The sequence below is a fragment of the Rhinatrema bivittatum genome, chromosome 17, assembly GCF_901001135.1.
Source record: "Rhinatrema bivittatum chromosome 17, aRhiBiv1.1, whole genome shotgun sequence".
NCBI lineage: Eukaryota > Metazoa > Chordata > Amphibia > Gymnophiona > Rhinatrematidae > Rhinatrema > Rhinatrema bivittatum.
The window spans coordinates 15866514-15889770 of NC_042631.1; the positions used below are offsets into that span (position 1 = coordinate 15866514).

Genomic DNA, 23257 nt, shown 5'->3' on the forward strand with positions numbered 1-23257 from the left:
AGCAGTCAGTGCGCACTTACAGACGCAGGAAGCCCGTGCGGGAGGAGGGGGGTCGGTGCTATGAGTGGGGGCTGACTGCTGCTGCCACTGCCGGTTGCAAGTTGAAGTGGGGGTCTCTGCAGGGAGAGCAGCCCTGTTCCTCTAGACTTCATTTAAAGACACTACCCCCAGTTTGGGAACTACTGATCTAGAAACCAAAGACCACATACATTCAAGCAATTTAATTACAGACTGACTAGTAGTAATATAGCAACACACAGGCTCCAATAGACATTCAAATCTTAGATTTAAAGGGCCTGATTTTCAAAAGCATTTACATGCTTACAACTGGGTTTTACACATGTAAATGCTTTTGAAAATTGCTACAATTCTCAAATAGTTTTACCTGCGTTAAGTGTACTTAACACCAATAAATAGCTTTGAAAATTGCTGTAATAGTATGTTACATTTACATGTGTAACTCCTTTGAAAATCACATGAAAATCTATAGACCTCCTAAATTTCAAGTGATTGCTTATGTATGCAGAAATACAGGTTAAAAAAACAGGTTTCAAGGGATACCTTTTTATTGAATTAACTAAATGCATGTGTATTGATCTCAAGGACCTGATGAAGGGAGCTTAACTCTAGGAAACTAGTCACAAATGCAATATGTAAATACAGCAGTAGGAATTACCTATAAATTGTCTGCTGCTCTTTATTTCTACATATCTTAGGGGCTGATGTAGGCTAGGCTGAGCACACACATACTCAGGTTTGGGCCACATTTTTGTGCATTTAAACTTTACTCATGATTTACGAAGGATTTTGGCATACAGGAAATGTGCACATAAATTAATGCCCTTCCATGCAAATCCCATGTTAAGGATGGAATTAGCCATTACTCCCCAGTGCAGGGAAGTGCACTGAAGCCCTGAAGACTTAACTCATGTTTTTTAACACTGGAAATTTGGGTGAGTGGTGGAGTAAAGTTAACTCACATTTTGGGACTTGTGCCAGCACAACGGAAAGCATTGCACAATGGTAACAATTCTGGCCCAAAGAGACGCACTTTTGTTACTTAATGCCCGTCTATCAAGCCTTTTCAGTTTTAGGTTAGTGTGCTTCCTTAATGCTGGTGTAATCTGCATACTATTAGCTTACTGCACCAGGAGTGAACTCAATTTTTAGTCCGTGAATTAAAAAATGTGCGCTAAGATTTAGCTCATGGTTTGTACTCATGTTTTATTACATCAGCCCCTAAGTGCACTAACACAGCAATCACATTACTACATCCACTTGTATCTGCAAGTGAAACCGTTTGCAATTAGATTTTCCTGCTGTTAAACATACCTGCTGTAGATGATCTATTTCATGCTCCCTTTTTTTATTTACAGATGTAAGTTTCTGGTTCAGTTGTATTACTACCTGCACTGGAAAAAAATCCCCCAAAACTATGATACTCTATACAAAGCAAACAATGTCTAAAACTAACAGAAATACTGTCATTGGTGACAGAACCAAGAAATACGTCAACAACAATAGCCATTTAGGCAACATTGAAATATGTGTGTTATTAAAATAGTTTGCAATTACTGTTTTTCAGAATGAGCTCCCAACTTTGCAATTAGTAAAAAATATCTGATCTATAAGCAATCAAATTTAGAAGTAAGAAGTAGGCAATGGGATTGCTGAATTACTGTGACGTTGGACTTAGCTGCAGCACTGCAACAAACATAGAAATGTGCCCATTTTAATAAATTCTAAATTCCTGAGTATAAAGGGTCACAGTACAGTCAGTGATTTGCCTGGCACCCCTCAGTAGGTCACTTTCTGGTACAGTGTCAACATGCACATACCTGGTGAACTTTAAGATAGCCAGGTATAGTCAGCAGCGTGACCTGACTGCTGAATATGCCCTGCCGGATAGGTTTATCCAGCTTTCTAGCCAAGCCATTCAGTGGCTAAATATCTCCCCTGGGGGTATTTACCCAGGCAATTGTTTTCAGGCATCACTGAATATCAATGCTGCCCAGACGCAGTGAACCACACCCCGAGAGTGCTCCTAGCACTTACTGTTTTGTGTGGATCAATTTTGTACACGCAATGATTTGCCAGGGAATGGGAAAACTATTTAAACCTCACGGTTTGGTTGGCCTTCTCCAAAATGTTAGCCAAGAAAACTTTGAAAACTGACCTCTTGCGTATCTATTCAGACCTAAATTAGGCAAATCGTGTTATACGTTTTACGTTAAGTCAAACATTTTTATTTGAAAGTACTGTAGAAAAAAAAAAAAAAATATATATATATATATATATATATATATATACACACACACACACACAGATAGATATATGAAAAAGGTTTGGTAAATAAAGCTCAACATTCTCGGGCTATATAGTTACCATTCTGTTCTAATCTCTCATGTACTTCTTTCACCAGCCCAAACTGATGCGCTATACAGGCGTAGCACTTTTCTACTTCACTCAGTTGCTTAAGATGGTCATCTTTAGCCAGAATATGTAACTGCAACTTTTGCTCCTGTTATATGAAAGATAATATGAGATAATTACTTTACTGACAGGTGATAGTTAATTATAAGCCAATCAATTTTAAATATAAATAAAGTCCCATAGGTACTATAAATGACTCAATGTCAACAGATATTCTTTCTGTTACTCTGTGGAAAAGGTAAAGAAAAACACTTTGGAAGATCTGTGATGGGTGGTAAAAAGCCTGAGAGAGCCAGTGTATGTGTGAGCCTGAGAGAGAGGGAGCCAGCATGTGTGCGTGCGTCTGTGAGCGTGTTTGAGTTTTGAAAGAGCGTTTGTGAGTGTCTGTGTGAGCATGGGATGAACATGTGTGTATATGAGAGAGGAGAAAGTCTGAGGACCTCCCTTCCTCTCCCACTACTCCACAACAATCTTAGGATGAACTGAAGTCAAAGATTCCCAGGTATGGAGAGAGTGAGTGACTTTTTATTTTATCCTTATTGATTTAAATTAATTGGATGTTATTTGATGTGTATGCTGTTTTGAAATATTGTATGGGTTTAGAAAATTTAAAAAATATTTTATATAAGATTTTAATTATTGGACATTATTCTGTTCATCTGCTGTTTTGAAGTATTAATTTTTTTATTCATATGGTTTTACTATTATGATTGATGCTTTATATGTCTTGATTTCATTGTTTGATGTTTTCTGCTGATGTTTCTGTTTTTCCATTGGTGCACTACATTCGGAATCTGTCTTGTGGTTTCCAATTCAGTTTATATCTACATTTTTCCATTTATACTTTATGGGCTCTTTATTCTGTATTTGGTGAGGGTCTATCTGTGTTCTGCATGTGTCTAAATCAGGGTGTGAACTGATGGTTTTATAAATCTCAATCGTAACTCCTCTCGGTCATCTCTTTTCCAAGCTGACGAGCCCTAATCTGTTTAGCCTTTCCCCATAAGGGAGCTTTTCCTTCCTCGTTATCAGTTTTGTTACCCTTCTCTATACCTTTTCTATGTCCTATTTGAGATGGGGCAACCAGAACTGCGCACAAAATGTGAGCTCGAGTATCATTTTCTGAAGGATATACAATATACAATGCTAAATATACTGCTGAGATAAATCTGAATACAGAGATCAATCAATTTTGCTTTACTGATATATATACAAATTTCTTAATAGAAACAATCGCTGACATACTGACAAACATATCACTCATTTTCCAGCAGTGAGTTCACCATATGGCTATAACGTCAACATTTTTGAAAATGAAAAATATTTAACAAAGATAGAATAAAAGTGAAAATAAGGCAAAATCTATTTTCTGTTTCCTTTGGTCTTTAACTTGTATTCTTATCTCTCAGGTCAAAGGACACATCATTCAATTTCATCATATTTTGTGTAAAACCAATGTAGCGTTGAAGATGACTTTCAGTACAAATGTCATGGTACTTAAAGCTAAACCGGACTCTAGTTTCTGAGTTGCTTAATTAAAGTCACAGTTTATAACAGTCTCACAATATTATCTTTACTCTTTCCAGTTGAGCAGAAGCAATATTTCACCATTTTAAGTCAATCAAGATTAGCAGCCCTTTTGCAGCTCGCTTGTGCTTCTAAAATTGTAGTACAAAGCAAGATACAGAGAAACTCATTTTGTACAATGTTTACAAACATCCAACTTTTTTTCCTTAATCACACTGTACTGATAAGCCAGGCTACATTCCCCAAATTATACATAAAATGCTTGCATCCTTGTACTGCCAAACAAGTCAAGCATTACAAATGTAATAACAGAGCTTAATTAAATGTAAACTGTATTTATTAAAAATAGTCTCCTCTAGGTCTAATAAGAAAGGTATGACTGCATGAATAATATTGCTACTTAAGCAATCAGAGCTATAAAAAGAGACTTAGGACTTTATATACTAAGCATTTTTTCCATAGACATAAAATGTGAGAAAACTTTAAAAGCACAGGCCCCCTTAGTAGAAGCAAATTTAGGATTATAAATAATGCTATAAATAATGCTAACGGGTTTTACCAAAAATGTAGAATAAGGGGCAATTGACAGATTTTTCAGATTTGGAGCAGTGTAACACACCACTATTTGTGCTACCACTTAATGTTTACTGATGTAAAAGAGACCTGAATGATTAATATTTTACTTTAAGGTCATTTCCTTACCGTTTCGGTTAATTTCTTCTGTAAACTATACTTAGCTATCTAGAGAAGAATAAAAACAGCATGATGTACTGCTTTTTTTATACAGTTGAAATTACATGAACTGAACATACTGTATCTATGGAAGAGATAAACATGCAATGAATCGGATAGATCCATTTGTTTGCAAATTAAAGGGAAGAGGTAAAATTACATAGATCTGCTTATAAAAGGGAAGGCAGAGTAAACATATCCGCAAAGTTCTTTTCTCCTAACATGATAAAATCCCCAGTTCCGAATACAAACATTGAAAACCAAATGATGATGATGTGCTCATTTAATGAGCACGGCAAAGGTACATTTTATATCTGTATTCTTTATAGTTCCACATCATCAAAATCATTTTCACCTTAAGGCAGTACACTTCAAAAGGCACGTAAGTGGGCTTTTGAAAATTGCTACGATATATGCTATTTTTATGCATGTAAACCCTTTTGAAAATCACCGCCTATATGTTTAGTAATAAACCTTGGGTCTGACTACCTTTGACATGTGTCTTTGTGAGATTATGTAATTTAGCACATAACGCTGGAATTCCATGCTTTTGTTTCTCCAATATAAACATCAGTGAGATCAGCGCAAGAACCTGGACTATAACTGGTGAATTTTGTACCGCTGACACCATAAGTATTGTACGATGGCTTCTCTATAGGTCATAATATCATTTAGTGCAAAAATGCCATTATCTTATCCAGGAAAGGGCAGAGGAGGAACCTTTACTACTCCATTCTGTCCATGCATTATGTGCAGCAGACCGTGAAGTATGCTATAGATCACCTGTGCTATAACACGGGTTGAACAAGGCCAAACAAACCTCTACAGCACAGAAGACAGTTATCTGGAGGAATTTAGTTTTATTTCAAAATACAAAATTTTGCAGAGTACAACAGCAAAAATTAGTCGTATGAAAATCCTAATACAAATGAGGGACATAAAGCATTATAAAGAGCCGCCGGTCTGGGCTAAAAACACAATGTTAATACTGTCCTGTTTCCTTAAAAACTTGCACAGCACAAGAAAGAGGTCGCTTTAAAAAAAAAAAATGGGTTCATAAAGATATCCCAAGCCATTCCTAAACACACGGGTGACATTCAAAACCTCTTCAGAGGTAATAATTACCTTTCTTCCACGGACAGTAACTGCCCCAGATCATTTATACATCATTTCCCATCCACAGGGAATAATTCCCGATGCTCCCCAACCACAGCTCACGTTAGCAGCTGCGCTCAGCATAGGCCACAGCTAACGAGCAAAATTGTACGCAAAGCACCTCAGCGCACACAACTCACATCACAGGCAGGGGAGGAAGGCGACAGAATCCGGAAATCAGAAGTATTATTGAGACACTGTATCAACCTCCTTCTATAAAATATGCCCTCCTTTCACAAAGCAGATCACACTTCTTTCTGTAAATGCACCTGAAACGTTTTCAAGTCTTCCTTCAGACCAGTGATCTCGTTGTCTTTTGTTTCTGCAGCGAGCTGAAATTTTTCCTTCAAAAACAAAAAAGATTTGTGTTTTAAAATAAAAATAAAAGAAACAATGTAAGATTAAAAAAACAAAACAAAAAACACTGAAAAGGGGACACCAGACTGGTTACTGCAATCATAATACTCTGACAGACACCCACAAAACACTGGCAGAGGGAAGGATCATTTGTAAGGCCCCCCCGTTTCTGTCTGATCCCCAGCATTCGTTGCTCCCCTCTTTTAGCCTGGGCAGTGGGCACAGCCGTTTGCTGGATCTGACGACCTGGGTGGGCTGAGTCACCCATTCCTTGCCTTCGATCTGCAGTGCAGGTAGGAGGCCAATGCAACAGCCTCCTTACATCTCATGCACCCCTCTGGGCACTGAAAGACAAACCCCAGCCCCATACAGATTCATAAAAAGAGAAAGCACTAAAAAGCCCATAGGTGCGGAAGGCATTACTGATGCCACAATCTCTCAAATCTGGGTCCCTATGTACTAAGCAGTTTCCCATAGTCCCAAAGGACAATGTGCAAGAAATCTTGTGCTAAAAAAGTTTTATTGTGCAATTCAGTAAAGTTTTTGTATGCATATTAAAAGGGGCCTCAACAAATGCAAAACTATTTACTATTGGTGCGGTAAAACCTGACAGCTAGTATTTATTTATTTCTACAAGACATTTTCCACACATCTCCAAAATTCTGTTCAGCGAGGATTACAATGTTAAAAGATCCATAATTTAAAACGTACATTACATGCACATATAAACAAATAACATATTTCCTAAAAATGCTTCTAAAGTCGACGTTAACACAAAGCACTTCAGGGCTGATAAAACCCAGGTGCCTTTAACCTGAATCGGGAAGAGGCTTTGCGGGGCTGGAGTCAGGGCAGGGAAAGCAGTTACACGCATACTTTCAGCTTTCTAAAGTGTGCACATAAAAGGACCCGAGCAAGGGCTGATTTCCTGCGCCATACGGTATGCGTGGACCAGAACAAGTGAAAATCTGTGCATAGAAGGCTCCCGCAGACTTTAACCCTAGGGGGGCTGTTTGAAAATGACCCTCTGACTGTCTGCGTTACTTATGGCCCAGAATCCTCCTTTAACTTGGGACTCATGAGCTTGGCGATTCCTTCTTCCCCAGAGAAAAAAGTGAGGAGAAAGTGGCCCCCCTTATGAACCCCAACAGCACTGAGCATCCACCCTCCCTCCCCCCAGTATAGTAGCCCCCCCCTTCAAAAAAAGGCATCCCTCTCCAGAAGAAGCACTACCTCCCCTCCCGGAACACAGTAGGACCGCGCCTCGCTTTAGAATCAACCCCCAAAAAGCAACTCCCTTGCCCCCCCGACGCTGGCAGACAGCAGGAAAATCCCCATTCCCCCACCCTCCTCAGCACATAGCAAGCATCCCCCCCCCCCCCCCCCGTGCAGAAACATCTCCCGCTCCAGGGTGCACAGCAGAAAACCCCGCCAAAAGGCTTCCTCTCCTAAAAGCACTGCCCCCAGAACAGATCCAAAAATGGGAGAAAACCTTTAAACAAAGGCCCTCTGCAGTAGGTAAATAACGTTTAGCAACTTAGAGCTCTTATCAGATATTGGATTTGTTTTATGAAACATCAAATTATCTAGGCAGTACCTTTTCTTCTTCCAGGACACACATCTTTGCCTGCAACTGCATAATAAGGGGGAAAAGAAAAAAGTTAAATATAACCAGCACGTTGCTTCATAACATTACCTGGGTAAATCAGGAATGGAAAATGTGCTTTATCTTCTTAAAAGAATGGTCAGCATTAAATAGCCAGTTATACATCATACAGAAGAAGACAGCTTTTGCTAATAATTACAAATCATTCTATGACATTTCTGCCCAAAAAAATTTCAAAACTCATTAGGCCCATTTCAAACTTTTTGTCCACTCTTTCCTCATATCTGTATATGGAGGAGATGCACTGGCAGTCTAACTGGCTTATTTGAACTCTTCCTGTCCACCTGGAGGAGGCCTGGGGGGGTCTGTATGAGCCAAAGAGGAAGAGAAGAATGCCTGGCCATCACTAATGCGATGTAAACCTGCTGGGGACAACTAGAGAAGGAGGGATGAGAGGTCCGGTAAAAGAGGAGCTGGTGTTGGTTTAAGTGAGAGAATTTATATGCTCACGTACACAAAGTGAGGAAGATTACTGGGTGGACCAAGTGGTCCTTCGCTGCCATCACGTCTGTTACTTTAATGCAACACACTGATCATTAAGATGTCCATGGGTGATATTTCAAAATCAAAAAGGGGAATGTGTATGATCTGAGAATCTCAATAGCTTCTATTTACCCCCTTAGGGGAAATAGAAGCTATTTCCCCTAAGGGGGTAAATACCCTAATACTGTGTAACTATGCATTCACTCGCATTTCTTGATCACGCTTCCACACTGAATTCAGCCCAGCACTACTGTAGAAAGGTTAATGTCACTCTCGTCAGGTGTGACGCCCTATAAAAACTCACATTCTTCATGCATTTTAGGCAAAAGGCAATTATCTGATATTTCTACCTGTTTTTTAAAAGCTGCCATGGCTTCTTTGTGTTCTTTGGTCAGTGTTTCCGACTGATGTGACAATGTTTTCTGTTAAATGAAAAGAATTCAAATTTGAGCCCAAGTCATCAAGTAATCACCAAAGCTGTAGCCAAGTTCCACTTCCAGACATGGCTTCTGATCCTGAACTACAGCCGAGCCAGAATTCATAATCCTCACACCACAGCAACACCTAGGTTAGGGGTGCACTGGATTCCGCAGGCAGCCACAGCCCGCAGGCCATCACTGGGTTATAAAGGAGAGGGGGAGAGGAATTTAAAATGGGGAGAGCTCTTGCAAAGCTATGAATGACGTCTTACGCCGCTGCAGCCCCAGCAGGGACCAGTTCCAGTTAAGCTGGAAACCCAGCAGCGTAGAAAGAAGCTGCGGAGCCAACTCATCTCCAAAAGGTGCCAATACATTTACAACTTCTATTTAAAGTAAGCAAAGCTTAATTTAATGATCACAATAAGCAGACTTAGTTAATGCAATGTTTGGCCTTTCTAGGAAATATCTTCATAATTTGTAGATGGTGGAAAACTTCACTGCCCAAATTGTTGCAGGCTGTGGTATTCATGAAGACATGACCCCAGTTTTAGCTGGCCTGCCAGTAGCGTATAGGGCTCAGTTCAAAGTCTGCTGTTTAGCCTTTACATTGTTGCTGGTGCAGGAGCTACATACCCTCAGGAATTGGCTCACATGGTACTGCCTAGTAGGGAATACAGGTCTTCTAGTCATACCATCTATAAGGAAGCTAACATCTTGCTGAAATAATTACATTTACAGCTTTGTATACTATAGTTTTCAGGAAAACTTGGACCAAATGGATATCACCAATTCCATTACTCCAACAAATATACATAGCAACACAATATATACGAGAAAAAATATACATAGACACCAAACATTAAATCAACTCCTAGGAACACAGCATTATAAATAAGAAGTAGAACTTTTAGAAGTATAGCTCCAATTGCCTGGAATAACCTTTCTGTGGAAGCTCAGCTGGAAAGAGACTATTTGGTTTGCAAGAAGCTAATAAAAATGTTTCTATTTCAGGAGGCTTTTAATTTAGAAGGAGGGAGGTTATGATTAAAATGAACTGCTGGAATAAATGTCACTACTATTTAAATGTGATGTTATTGATTGTTTCATTCTTTGTTTGATGTTTTGTATATTATTTCATTGTTTTGATAGTTGTGTCGTGTTTAGATTATGGTTAATGCTTATATTTTGTTTATTGTTTAATAGTTTAAATTCTGTATTTGTTAATTTAGGGGGTAATTTTCAAAAGGATTTACACATGTAAATGTAACTACTATTATAGCAATTTTCAAAAGCCATTTACATGTGTAAAGTGCACTCAAGCAAGTAAATCCTATGGACAATTCAATGGCATATATATAAGAATGATTTTTTTAATATTTCCTTTCTCAGTTCTTTCCCAACATTGAAACTTTATTCATGCTACAGAAATGTTCTCCATACTACTGCACTAAAGTTTATCCTGAATCACTCATTAATGTCACTGTCTTATAGTATCACATTACAGTTATTTCCCTTAAAAATCTTAGCTCTCTCACCTCTTTGAATGAATTGTGACGTAAAGAAAGATACGTTTTAGCCTTAGATCAAAAAGAATATTTTATTTTTATCATCACAAAAATGTCTTGATTCAGACATTCAGCACACTTAAACTTGAATAAATTGCCTGATACCCTATAGGGACCATAATATTTCCTGTGAACATTTATTTATTTATTTAACATGTTTTGTATACCGTCATTCGGTTTTGCCATCACAACGGTTTACATACTTAAAGAGGTCTATATTCAGACACAGTCCGGCTAGCAAAGTTAGCCAACTAACTCTGAATAGCAGAATTAGCCCGTTAACTTAGCCAGTTAACATAACGCCTCCTAGTTATGCCCCCGGAATATCCCTAACTTATCCAGCTAAGTTCTAGCCTCCTAAGCTACCTAGAATTTAGCTGGATATCTACCCAAATATTAATTTAGACAGCTAACTTCTGACTTAGCCAGCTATATGCTTTGGAATATGGACCACCCTATTAACATCTAACAAGGATATTCATGATATTTCACTTTTGCAGTGCTACGTTTGCATCGAATTTAAATTCAAATAAGAAACCACTTCCTCTCCTTTACACAGGTACTGCAGCACAGGTGATGTTTTAGGAATCTCACAATCGGTCATTTATGAAATGAATATGAGTTTAAATACTTAGGGAAAAATTGTACATACATTTTGCCACTCCAGTTCTTGTTTCTCTAGCAAAATCTTGCTGATTTGTCCCTCATACTGAATTTTAGCACCCTAAATAAAAAAAAAAAAAGAATACATATCAAATTAAAATAGATTAAATTGATTTGTAATTAATTTAAAATATTTGTGTTTTTAATTTACTCAGAAATGCATGTATACTAGCCCCACAAATAGCAAATGAAATGGGTAGTGTATATATATATACTACTACAAGAATAACCCACTAACTCTCAAGGCTCCCACTGTTACACCCCACAAATAACAGGGCACAACGCTCATTAATGTTGCCTCCGCTAGCACCTACCAATACTGCTTACACTTCAGATCAGCAGGAAAAAAGGAGTGGGGAGAACAGAGTGCCATGTCTCATACACTTACATTTATTTTTCATGCAGACCACTTCCCTGTCCTGAAGGCTAGTGAGTGCACCACTACTAGCTCCTGAATAGTTTTTTAAATATATTTTTGTCCACATTTCTTGACTGTCAGAAAGGAACGGAGAGGGGGGTGGGTGGATGCATGGAATGCCCTCCTTGAGTAGGTGGTGATAACAAGGACTTCAAGAAAGCATGGGATAAACACAGGTGGCAAGAGAACGGTAAGGAAGGAACTGCGCAGCCTTCACTGAGTTCGGCAGCAGTGATCTGGCAGCACTGTGCTTCCTGAATGGCACGGGGTAACCTGCACTGAGTGGCAGCTGCAACTCAAGGGCAGACAATGGGATGGGAGGTTCAGTTCTGTTTGGGAATTTAATCTACTTTGGGTGAATGGGCATAAAATCGCTGCTGGGCAGACTGAATGGGCTTTTTGGTCTTTATCTGTCATCATTTATGATGTCACTATTATTGAGGGAAAAGTGGACTATAGGTAGGGCACAGACCTCTGACTAATGTACGACAGTTCGTAGTAAACTTAAGGCTAAAGAAGGGTTCACATACAGCTTTGTAATGGCTCTTTTATACCAAAATTCATTGCCCAACCAAGCAAAAATCTTTTGCAACTCAGGCTAGTTTACATATCATAAATTATCAGAACTGGACTGACCATTACTCCTAAGCCTACCAGCAAAATATCCAACACTTCAACATTTTTCATTAGATTAAGGCAAGACTGAATGCAGTTCATTGTAAGGCTTCAACTGCATAGATTGTGTTGTTTCTGGTTGCCACTTTTGCAGCTTTCACAGTAGCATCACAGTATAAGTACTAAATAGAAGTCCTTACATATTTATTTATTTATGTTTTTTATATACCGATCTTCTTACATTATATGCAAATCAAATCGGTTTACAGAGAACAGTTGAAAAACTTGCTTGGGGCAATTACATATAACAAAGAAACTTTTTTAAATATCAGGTTAAATAGAACAGTTGAAAAACTTGCTTGGGGGCAATTACATATAACGAGGAACTTTTTAAATAACAGTTAAATAGAAGAAAAATATATATGACAAAAAAACAATGTCTTAAATGTCTAAAAGTCTTAATGTTTTAAATAGAGCTTTTTAAATAGCAGTTAAATAGAAGAAAAAAAATAAAAAATAAATGACCAAAAAACAATGTCTAAAAAAAATAAATTCTAAACAGTATTGAATGTGTAAAAGGTGAATTAGAAAGCATTGTTCCATAAATCTGGAAGAAATACAATTTAAAATACCGAGCCTGTTTTTTCTCGTTTGCCTTGAATGAACATTAACACTTGAAGCAGTTGCAGTCTCATCACGCAAAAGAAACTACCAGACCCCAAACTGAAGAACAAATTTCTACAGAATGTTCCTGAGCCAGCAAGTCTTCACCACCCAAACAAAAATTGACCCTACCACAACCCAACAGGGTCCCCTTAGCCAGCCTTGTGGCCCAACACCCACTGCGATCACAGCCTCCCATACCAATCTTGGGAGGCCTTTGCTCACCAGTGCAGGTTTCCCCCAAATAAGGAATACCGGCTCGAGCCCCCCACTTACAACTTTCAAACAAGCTAGAACGATAGAAGCCACTTCTATCGGGGGGCACGGAGGGATAACCTCACAGACAACGACTCGCACACCACCCCCAGCTTTACAAGCACCGAGAGGGCTACCTGAAAAGGAGGGGCCGCCACTCTTTCCAGCACCATGTCACCTGCAGACGGAGGGAGCCACTGGCCCAAGGTCATGTTAAGTCCAGCGGCCCGGACGTGCCAGGCTGCCTCTTCCAGAACGACGACAGTTAAGCATCATACATTTGCAATCGTTATTGCTCCAATTATACAATTTATTGTAATAGGATTCACTTTCTTGTTTTGGAAAGTGAAATTCTATACTCCAGACTTTTGCAATTGTTCTTAACCTGAAAACTGTATTATCTAATTATTTAATGTCCCTCTTTGGACTTTGATAAAAAAAAATATTGAACTTCACTAACAATACAATCTGGAACAATTTAAGTGTTTATTTTTACGAGATGCCTTAGGACTACAAGAAATAGTGGTTTTCTTTTTTTTACAGAAACACTATCATAACAATAAAGACGAGTCATTTGATGGTTTACTTATTCGTTCTAACCTTTAGAAAGTGTCAAGCCTTTTTTAAAGTGTTTGCTTGAGGCTGTAGTTTTACAAGCCGGGCTGCAGATTGGTCAAGCCCCCTCGATTCTTGACCCTGAACTGATTTAGGAACAGACTACAGCTGGCTTATGTCCAAGCAGACAAAACTGCTGCTAGGTACTTGGACTATCTTTTTTGAAACTCATAATCCACCTCCTACGTACAAAATTGCACAATCCCATTTCTCATGTTGCTCAGTCAAACAGGCCTCATGCTTGCAGGCTCTTTCTTAATCTAATTAAAAACCACAGCATAAGCTACATAGCAAAACTATTTTAAGATGACTCATTAGACAGGCACTTCAAGGCAACTTGTATTTTTTAATTCCTGATTCATTATGTTTGGTTTCTCAGCAAATTAAAGGATCCTTTTGCCTTAACTCAAAATATTATCTAACATGAAATGCTCCTTACAAGCATAGAGAACTACAATACAGTGCTATATGTCCCCAGCAAGAGAAAATAACTTTTACACCACAAATTACTTTCATTGAAATGTTGGGCATGCTGTGCCTTTTAAACCCAACCTAGGCCTATCCAATATATGCGTCAAACTGTTTTAATCCTGTCTCCGAAGAGGAAAGTTTGCTAATAGTTGGCACTACAAATGCATCTTTGTGTCTATAATCCTTGTGATTCAGCCATTATGAGAGCATTAAAGAATAATATTAGCACTTGTCTAGCCAGATTAGTAACACTTCTCTGTCTGCCCTTATTAATGTAGCAAGTATGTTCTCCAATGGAAAATAAAATCTTGACAGTAACGATCTTGCCAATTTTCATCCCATTTCCTCTATCCCTTTTGTGGCAAAGTTAGTCGAGTCTGCCATCCATGCTCAACTTCAAGATTTCTTAGATGACAATGGAAGTCTCGATAACTATTAGTTTGGCTTTTGGCCGAAATTTAGCACAGAAATCCTTGTGTTATCCAGTCTGGATATTATCCAACAAGGCTTCGACTCTGGCCGCAAATGTCTGCTGTCTTTTCTTGACATCTCTGCTGCCTCTGACAGGATATTGTTTGCCAGACTGGCCTCAGTTGGTATTTTGGGGACAGTACTGAGCTTGTTCCACTCATATTTATCTGGAAAAAACTCAAAAGGAAAGATGCGGCCCCCCAGGGGTATCTCAAGGCTCCATCCTTTTGACAGCTTTATTTAATAGGTACATTAGCCCAATTAGTAAATTGTTATCTAGATTAGGCCTTCATTATAGGCTGCATGCTGATGATATTCAGTTCTTTTTTTCTCAATTACATCTACTATCCAGAGCGATCAGCTGCAATCTATCTGTCTGCTATTAAGCAATGGTTAACCTGTAAGAAATTGGCATTAAACATTTCAAAGACTGAAATTCTATTATCTCAATTTCCAGTCTCGCCTGTTTCTACTGGTTTACATTTTGAAAACTGTTATGTCCCTGTTGCCAACCAAGTAAGAAACTTGGGAGTCATGTTTGATTCCGATCTGTCCTTTCACAACCAGAAAAAAAATCATTGATTCGAAGTTCATATTTTAAACTTTATGTTCCTCAAAAACTGAACTTATTTAGATCCACCCAAATTGTGGATCATCATGCAGTCGTTAGTTATTTCAAGTTGTGATTATTGTAATTCCATTTACCTTGGGTTACCTGCTTCAAGTAACAAATCATTACAAATGATACAAAATTTGGCAGCACAATTTCACACCGGCATTACCCATAGGGATCATAAAACACCAGCAGTGACATTTCTCCACTGGTTTCCAGTCCAGAGGAGGATAAAATCTACAAGGTTTTGAGCAATGACACTATCATGTATCAGTTCATTGAGAAGAATCTGTAAACCAGCGAGATATTTAAGATCTTCTGGACAATATTTATTAGACATTCGGACAGTTCAAGTAATGCATTTATCTGAGTCCCAAGAAGGAATATTTGCATCTGAAAGGAAGAAGTGATGTCACTGGTGGAGATGGAAGTTAAACGCAGAGTTCCTCTCCTCGCCTAGCAAATCTTGAGTCATCTAAGCCTCTAGAGTCAATTCTCCTCCTTTTCCAGTGAGACTGTTAATTTGTACCGACAGCACGATGCCTGACAAACGAAAATCAGTTGATTTTCATCAGTTTTCCTATCATAAAGGCGGCGCTGTTGTGGATGGAGAGGGCCACGATGGCAACAGCCCGGAAGGCCTAGGGGAAGAATTGAGCCCCAATGACGCACCAACTATTCCTTTGGCAGACCTCCCTTCCCATGCAGAATTTAGAAAATGGTTTGGCAGTCTACGAAAAGATTTAAAAGACTATAAAAAAAGAGATACTGGGGATGATGGAAGAAATCAAGGAGGAAATAGCCACTCTGGGACATTGGGTTGATGATACCCGCAAGGAATATCAGGTGGAAGCTTCCAAAAATCTTCAAGAAGTATGTTCTGATCTACAAGATGAGCCTCTTTCTATAAAAGAAAAAAACTGGCCAATTTGGAGAATCGCGCACGGAGAGGAAACCGTTTTAGGGGTTTCTGGTAATCATCGGCTCTGATTGTGCGCTTTTGCATATATCTCCTTGTTTCTTCCACAGAGGATAGAGAGAATGGTTTCCCTGACATCAAATTGGATAGAGCTCATCCAGCATTAGGTGCTTCTTATAACAATCGTTTTAGGGACATCATTGTCATGATTTTTCCATTAAAGAAAAGGTGGCCACAGCTGCTAAAAAAACAACCTACCTGGCTATGGAAAGACCAAGAAATAGCAATCTATGCTGATCTTTCACAAGCCACTTTATAGAATAGGCAAGAACTGCGGAATGTTACGGCTTTCCTGCAAAAAGAAAACATTAAGTATAGATGGCCACATCCTTTTGGCTTATTCATTTCCATCAATGGAGTGACTTCTAAAGTTCGCACCATTGCCGATGCTATCCCCATCCTTCAGAGTCGTGGCCTTGCTGGATCTTCACAGGCACCAAAGACAACTAAAGTTTCCAGCTCAAGGACCATACTTCCAACCTGGCAGCGTGCAGGCAAATGCAATAGTAGACTTAGGCAGCATTCCGGAGGATCCTTGGCTACTGCGGACATAACTTGATCTCTTTTTATAAGCTGGAACTTTTATTATCCACTCTAAATTTGCCTTCATTTTTGCTCCAAGGTTTATCATAACATGTAGTATTGTTCTTGTTGTTTGGATGGCTCTGTGCTCCATGTGATGTTATTATCTTATTACATTATCTTTTTGTTATTCCACTGGTGCCCAAATTTCCTCTGCTGGAGAAAGTGGAGGTGGTCTGCATGGAGGTTTCAGCAAATCTGTTTTATGGGGGGATGTTTTTTATGAGGAGGGGGGCTTCTTTCCGCTCTTATGATAGGGCACTATTTCTCTTTTTCTATCCCTTGGCAAAACAATTCACACCAAAGGTATTTGATTTCATACGTGCTTTGCTCCTTTTTCCCACAAACTATGGGCATGGTCTATTTTTTCTTACTCTCTTATTTGGGGGTTACACTGATGTTACCTTTTGCTCAGGGCTTTAATATGATGTTTCCAGGGTTTTATTGACTTTATTCTCTTGTTCCTATTATGATACATATCTTCTTTTCACATAACCCCTGATAATGCAACAGGGCTGAATTCCCCATGTAAGAGAAATTTGCTTTTTCAGTGAATGGAACATTCCAGGCAGACATTATATTTGTCCAAGAAACTAATTTAAAGAGCAGGTATGAGTGCCTGCTTCGTTCTTCTAGATTCTCTTATTCTTTTTTTTTTTACTCCCAGCTGTAAAGAAGCCAAGTATATGGGTGTCAGCATCATGTCCTCCAAGGATTTTATTTTTGATTACAAATCAATAGAACAGCGCAAATCCTCCTCATCTAGAACAATGAGGAAATCTTTCCAGAACACATCAGCTAGTACCATAAATAATCCATATGATGTGGTATTATGCAAATATTTATATAAGCCTGACAATGATCCTTTGTGTTTCAAATAAGGTTGTATTAAGTCTGTAAAAGCCATTGATGTTGTTGATAATTTCTCAGATTTGAACACTGTATGTATATATCGCACTTCAAAATAAATAAATCTATCTTTATTTTCAAGGCCTAAGCTTTCTTTGCATTATAAAAGTTTGAATTTCATCTCCTCCTTTCACTAGAAAAGCTGAAATGTTCTTGTGCCCCTGACACACTAAAGTCTGATAAATAGATCTCTCCAGTAAGAGACAAGCGGAATCTCGTTCTTATAAATTTCCAAGCACATCTCATTGACTCCATCAAACTGTATGAACTCAAGGTATATGGGAGGGCATCTGAAGACAAATAGGTGAAGCCAACTGTCGTTCAAAAAGAAAACCAGTATAGGTATTGGTATCTAATAGCCAATCTCCAAGGGCCCGCATTAAACATGCCACATTATAATATTTAATATTAGGAAAATGTAAACCTCCTTCATCCCTGGGTAGCATCAGCTTATGTAGAGCAATCCGCACCTTCTTATCTTTGTAGATGAATTGACTACATATGCCTTGAAGGTGTCTGGTGTCTTTCTATAACCATTTTAATTAATGCCACCCTCCCCTGCAATGGTATTGGGAGCACAGCCCTGCTGATAAATTTATTCTGAAAGACTTTTAGCTTAAGAGGGATAATAGAACGATACCACAGTATACGGTCTTTATGAATATATAAATCCAAATATTTAATAGTATTAGCATTCTATTTCAAAGGAAAAGTAGGCCAATCATCTTGCAGAGTATCTAGAGCATCCAATGCTTCTGACTTCCTAAGGTTAAGGGGTTGATTTTAAGACCCACACGTGCGTGTCCATGTGCACGCGGTTCCATGCACGCGCACACGGATGTGCTGATTTTATACCATGCGCGCACATATTATAAAATCCAATGCACATGTCTGGGCAGCTGGCGACTTACGCATGGAGGGGGTGATTTTATAACCTACGCATAGCGACACAATCAGCCGGTCCCCAGTTCCCTCCCAATCCTCTCCAATTAAGAAGCGGACTGGGAGGGAAGTTCCCTAACCCCGACGCTACCCTTCCTACCTTTTCCCCTCTCCTCCCCAACCCCTAACCTAACCTTACCTAGCCCCTAATTTTTTTTTTTATTTTAATACTTAATGCTCCTCCGGAGCAGAAGTATTTTTTGCACGCTGGCCAGCTGGCAGTCTCGCGCTTTCCCGGGACAGTGGCTAATGGTGCTGTCCCGGCCCACACCCCACCACGCCCTCCAGGCCATCCCTTTCAGCAGTCCTGGCACTTCAGCACGTAACCCCAGAAATTTACGCACATGGCCCTTTTAAAATCGGGCCATAAGTTTATAATTTTTGCCTTTCTTTAGTTCTTATTATTTTAATTGTTCTGTATATTACTTTGGCAAAGCATGAAAATTTGTCATGTCAATAAAGTTATCTTAATCTGATCAGGTTACAACTGCTAGCCCCAAAAAACTGAAAATGCTCAATTCTGTGTATATTCATAATCACTCAAAAAAATGTCAAAGAGAAACAATAGCTTTATGAAATCCAAACTTACCCTATTCATACGGAGTTCTTCCACGACTTCTAGTAAACTTGTTTTAAATTCTAGCAGTTGTATGGAAAGCAATGCATCTGAAGAACACTGGAAAGCACAAGAGGGTGCTTCTGTCTTTATGAGGTCTTCTTCCATTCTAAAATATTTATACAAAGAAAGAATACTTTTTATTCCTGTGACTTATTCTATGACCTTTTAGATCTGGCATCAAAATACATAAAAAGTACAAAGTTCTAGTGTTGAAGAGAATGAAACTCTGGAATTCCCTGCCTGAGACATTATGCATGTTACCAGATAGAAATGTAAATGTGAACTATAAACATGGCTACTGAAAAATGCATAGGAATTAACTTAAAAACATTAGAATATACAGTGCCACAAAGACAAGAAGGACAAAAAATAATAATCAAATCATAAAGAATAAATCAAACGAGAGAATGTAAGATTCTCAAAACAGCCCATTGACTAAGGGCAAGGGGCTGGAGTCTGACCTTCTGCTGCTGACTCTGGGTGCAGGAGGCAGTACATACCCCACCCCCCCCAGGGCTCTTACATGGCTCAGTCCAGCTCCAACTACACCTTGTCTGTGCTGTGACCCACTAATTTCCATAAGACAGAATCTGTAAGGTTATGAACAATCACCATGTAAGAAGGGATGAGCTGATTTTACCCCAATCTTTTATTTTATGTAATCCACAAGGTGCCTGTCTTTAGGAAAAAGTAGACTATCAAAGGCTTATAAACTAACAAAAGTGTAAGTTATAATGTAGTAGGTTATACATTCTGGGCAGTTTAAGTAGAAAAAAAGGGTCAACAAACAAGTTATAGGTGACACGTTTTAAATTGGACTAATACAAAGATATCACCTACAAATTATTTGCTGATCTTTATTTCTACATATTCAGGTGGGCTGCTATGGCAATCACAATATTGTACACTAGATGAAAAACCTATGTATTTAAAGACTCAGGAAGCTTGATCTGAACTGAGGCATGAATGATGTCATGATTTAAACTCCTATGTTGTTTTTAAGTGCTGATCCTAGTTTTCTATCACAAAGCGCACCACATGACCAAGCAGTCCACTTTGAATCGTTGATTTATAGTCTTTTCAGCAGATGTCATCTTATGCTCAAAGCAGTCTCTCCATACTCCCAATAATCAAGCTATAACTGCACTACGAAAACTCCCCCCCCCCCTCAAAATGTAATTATTATTATTTCCAAATGCATGAGCATATTTTCAAATGTCGAGGTCAACGGACCTTTTGTAATTCTAAAAAAAACTAAAATATTATTGAATTACAGCATGCACCCACTTGTTTTAAGTAGCATTCAGCAAGAAAAAAAAACAGCTTCACCAATAGGATCTAAGCTCTGAGAGGTTCAGTGTAAGTTTAGGATGCTGCTTAGTTGGGGGGGAAAGAGGGAGGCCTCCTTAATACTTGCACCTGGAGTATTTACCCGTCCCCAACCCCAAAGTACTCCTATACTTCAACGCCTCCGGACTCAACGAGTCAAACGCGCATGCTCAGGCTTCCCGTTCCCATGGCAACCGCAGGCCGCCAGCCCGTCACTTACACCGCCGTGTTCATTCCGTCACCCCGGGCCCCACCGCCCTGCTCTCACAGCTTTTTTTCAGCGTCCCCTCAGTCCTTCACTCTAACGTTGTTTCAACACAAAAATCTCGTTTCTTTTCTACAGTCTCTAAAAGAAGCAGCAGTCCCCAGCAGGGCGCATGCGTTTTATTATTACTATTATTCACCTCGAGACCGGAAGTGGCCAGGACGTTCTAGCTGGAAAACAGCCCGAGACAGCTTCATGTTGGTACGCATGCGCGAAGTGTGCTCCATACTTCCTCCTTTTCACGGTGTCTGTCAGACCTTAATGTGGAAGGGAGGAGATAAATGATGTCTCAGTGTGGGCGACAGCGCGGTGCTTAGTAGCAAGGATGCTAGAGACACGTGTTGTTATCTTTTAAATTCTAATCCATCCAAGTCTGATAAATAAAAGTCTAATTTGTGGAGAAAACATTGTCTTTTACTGTACTTAGGATCGTGGAGTGAGGAAAGGAAGGGAACCGGAAGTGCCCTGTAGCAGACAGGTTTTTGCCCTCTTGCCTCTAGTCCCAAGTCCAGTACACAATCTGCTTATCCCAAATTCCCAATGAATCCACCTGACAGACCAGCACTCAACTTGCTCAGGTGCCAGACACTCTCACTTTTTATGTGCCCTGTCTGGGAAGGGAATAGTATTTCTTGACCAATCCTGTGTAGCTTTGTATTTTTAATTTGATTGGTTCATGTATGAAGCATTCATGGAAAATAAAATGGCTGCATTTGTGTCACTAGGCAGGTATACAAGACCTGATATAGACCAGTGTGGCATCCCTGAAGCAGATGTTCATCAAAACACGGGCCGTGTCGGCTTGATAAGGACATTATTGTTTGATAAGTAATCATATATCTGGTGTCATATGCAACCATCTTAATTGCTACAAAACACTATAATAAAAGATTATAGAGAGAATCATGATTATAACAGAAATGTTTCATCAGGGTACGTGGCTCTATATTACCGCTGCTGGTGACCTGAAGCAATTCACCAGCAGCAGTAAACTATTGGGCAGACTGGATGGACTATTTGGTCTTTTTCTGCTGTCAATACTATGTTATTAGATTAATTTGAGACCAACATATAAGGCACTCCTAGAAGGCACATAGTTGCGGGTCCAAAAATCTTAGCAGCATCTCTCCTGCAAAAGCTCAGTTTGTCTGGCCACTGATCCTGATCCTGATCCTGCCTTGTAATCCAATTCCAGCACTCCTGCTCCATGCCTGTCTCATGACGCCTGTCCAGCCCCTGGGCTTCACCATCACACCTTGCACCTAGCTTCTTCAGGTACACATCTGTTGCCAGGGTGACCCCTGATAGCTGAGCCCTGATAACCCTGACAGTTTGGACCAGCCCAAGTCTGAAGCTAGGATGAAGTGGAGCCCATTGTCAGGATTTCTGACAGTATGAAAAACTATGAAGGCATATCAAGGGTTTCATTCTCAGTGCCATATCTTTTTGCAAAAAATTGTCTTATCCAGCCAACCATTCCCAGAACCACATATGCTGCCTTCCAAAAAAGACTGACAGTTCAAGGAAAGAATATTGTAAATTCTTTTCTAATGCCTTTGGGATGTTCTGAGAATAAGATCTGTGTGAAATGCAGCCAAAAATGGCTGCGTAACTAGACTGTCATGATAGTTTCCTATGGAGGGATGAGGAATACAGAGCCATGGTCATGCACATCTTGGAGCATGGGATATACTTAATGTTTTGGATACTTGCCAGGTACTTGTAGCCTGGATTGGCCACAGTTGGAAACAGGATGCTGGGCTTGATTGACCCTTGGTCTTACCCAGTATAGCAACTTCTTATGTTCTTATGTTCATGCTTGCAGTCAGCTTTACAGAATGGGCTCTCACCCCACAGTATCAAGTTCCAGAAACTCTGCTCAAGGCTATGCCAGCAAATGCCAAGGCTTTGTTCCAGGTGGCACCAGAAAGTTTGGTGACACCATTCCAGGCGGTGCCAGCTACTCCAGTAACCTTGCACCAAGTGGCGCCAACTACTCCAGCCAATCTGTTCCAGACAACTGCAGCTTTTCCTGAGACTTACTCTGGGCCCTGAGGACCCATAGAGGCAGCTTCCAAACCGTCTAATGGTACTCAAGGTGGGGTTCCTTGAGTTCATGAAATAATTCTGTCTCTTGTTCCAGAAATGTTCTCATGACTACCCCAATGATGAGGCTAAAGTATCTCTCTAATTAGCTTTCTATCTGGAAAAGCTTTAAGCTAGGCTTGCCCTTTGCTAGAACATGGCAGCACCCTCCTTGAAGACTACCCTGGATTTGTGGGGGCTTTGACTCATGCCTTTGGGGGGGGGGGCGCCTGATCTGGAAAAATTTCTGTCCATGCAGCCATCTTCTTCTGTTGTCTTGTCTAAGCCCGCCCAGAAGAGGCTCTTCTGCTACTACTCTGGCTGCACCTCCAGTTCCAGAGCCAGCTTCATTTTCTGCCTCATATGAACTTGCACCTAAACAAGGCGCTCATCTGTACCTAGCCTGCAATAAAGGGCCAGTTCTTG

General features: G+C 39.6%; 1 protein-coding gene across 1 annotated transcript in view; it reads right to left on the reverse strand.

Moving 5' to 3' along the window:
• The window catches only part of CCDC73 (coiled-coil domain containing 73), a 68266-nt gene extending 47438 nt beyond the window's left edge, over window positions 1-20828 (reverse strand). The window contains exons 1-9 of the mRNA XM_029583085.1: window positions 20702-20828; window positions 19123-19258; window positions 10990-11061; window positions 8704-8775; window positions 7802-7837; window positions 6117-6191; window positions 4663-4701; window positions 2386-2521; window positions 1333-1412 (exon numbers count right to left, since the gene is read on the reverse strand). Coding sequence (XP_029438945.1) covers window positions 1333-1412; window positions 2386-2521; window positions 4663-4701; window positions 6117-6191; window positions 7802-7837; window positions 8704-8775; window positions 10990-11061; window positions 19123-19258; window positions 20702-20715 — 660 coding nt within the window. The 5' untranslated portion in view covers window positions 20716-20828. The remainder of the gene's footprint in view (window positions 1-1332; window positions 1413-2385; window positions 2522-4662; window positions 4702-6116; window positions 6192-7801; window positions 7838-8703; window positions 8776-10989; window positions 11062-19122; window positions 19259-20701) is intronic.
• Between the last annotated feature and the right edge of the window lie 2429 nt (window positions 20829-23257).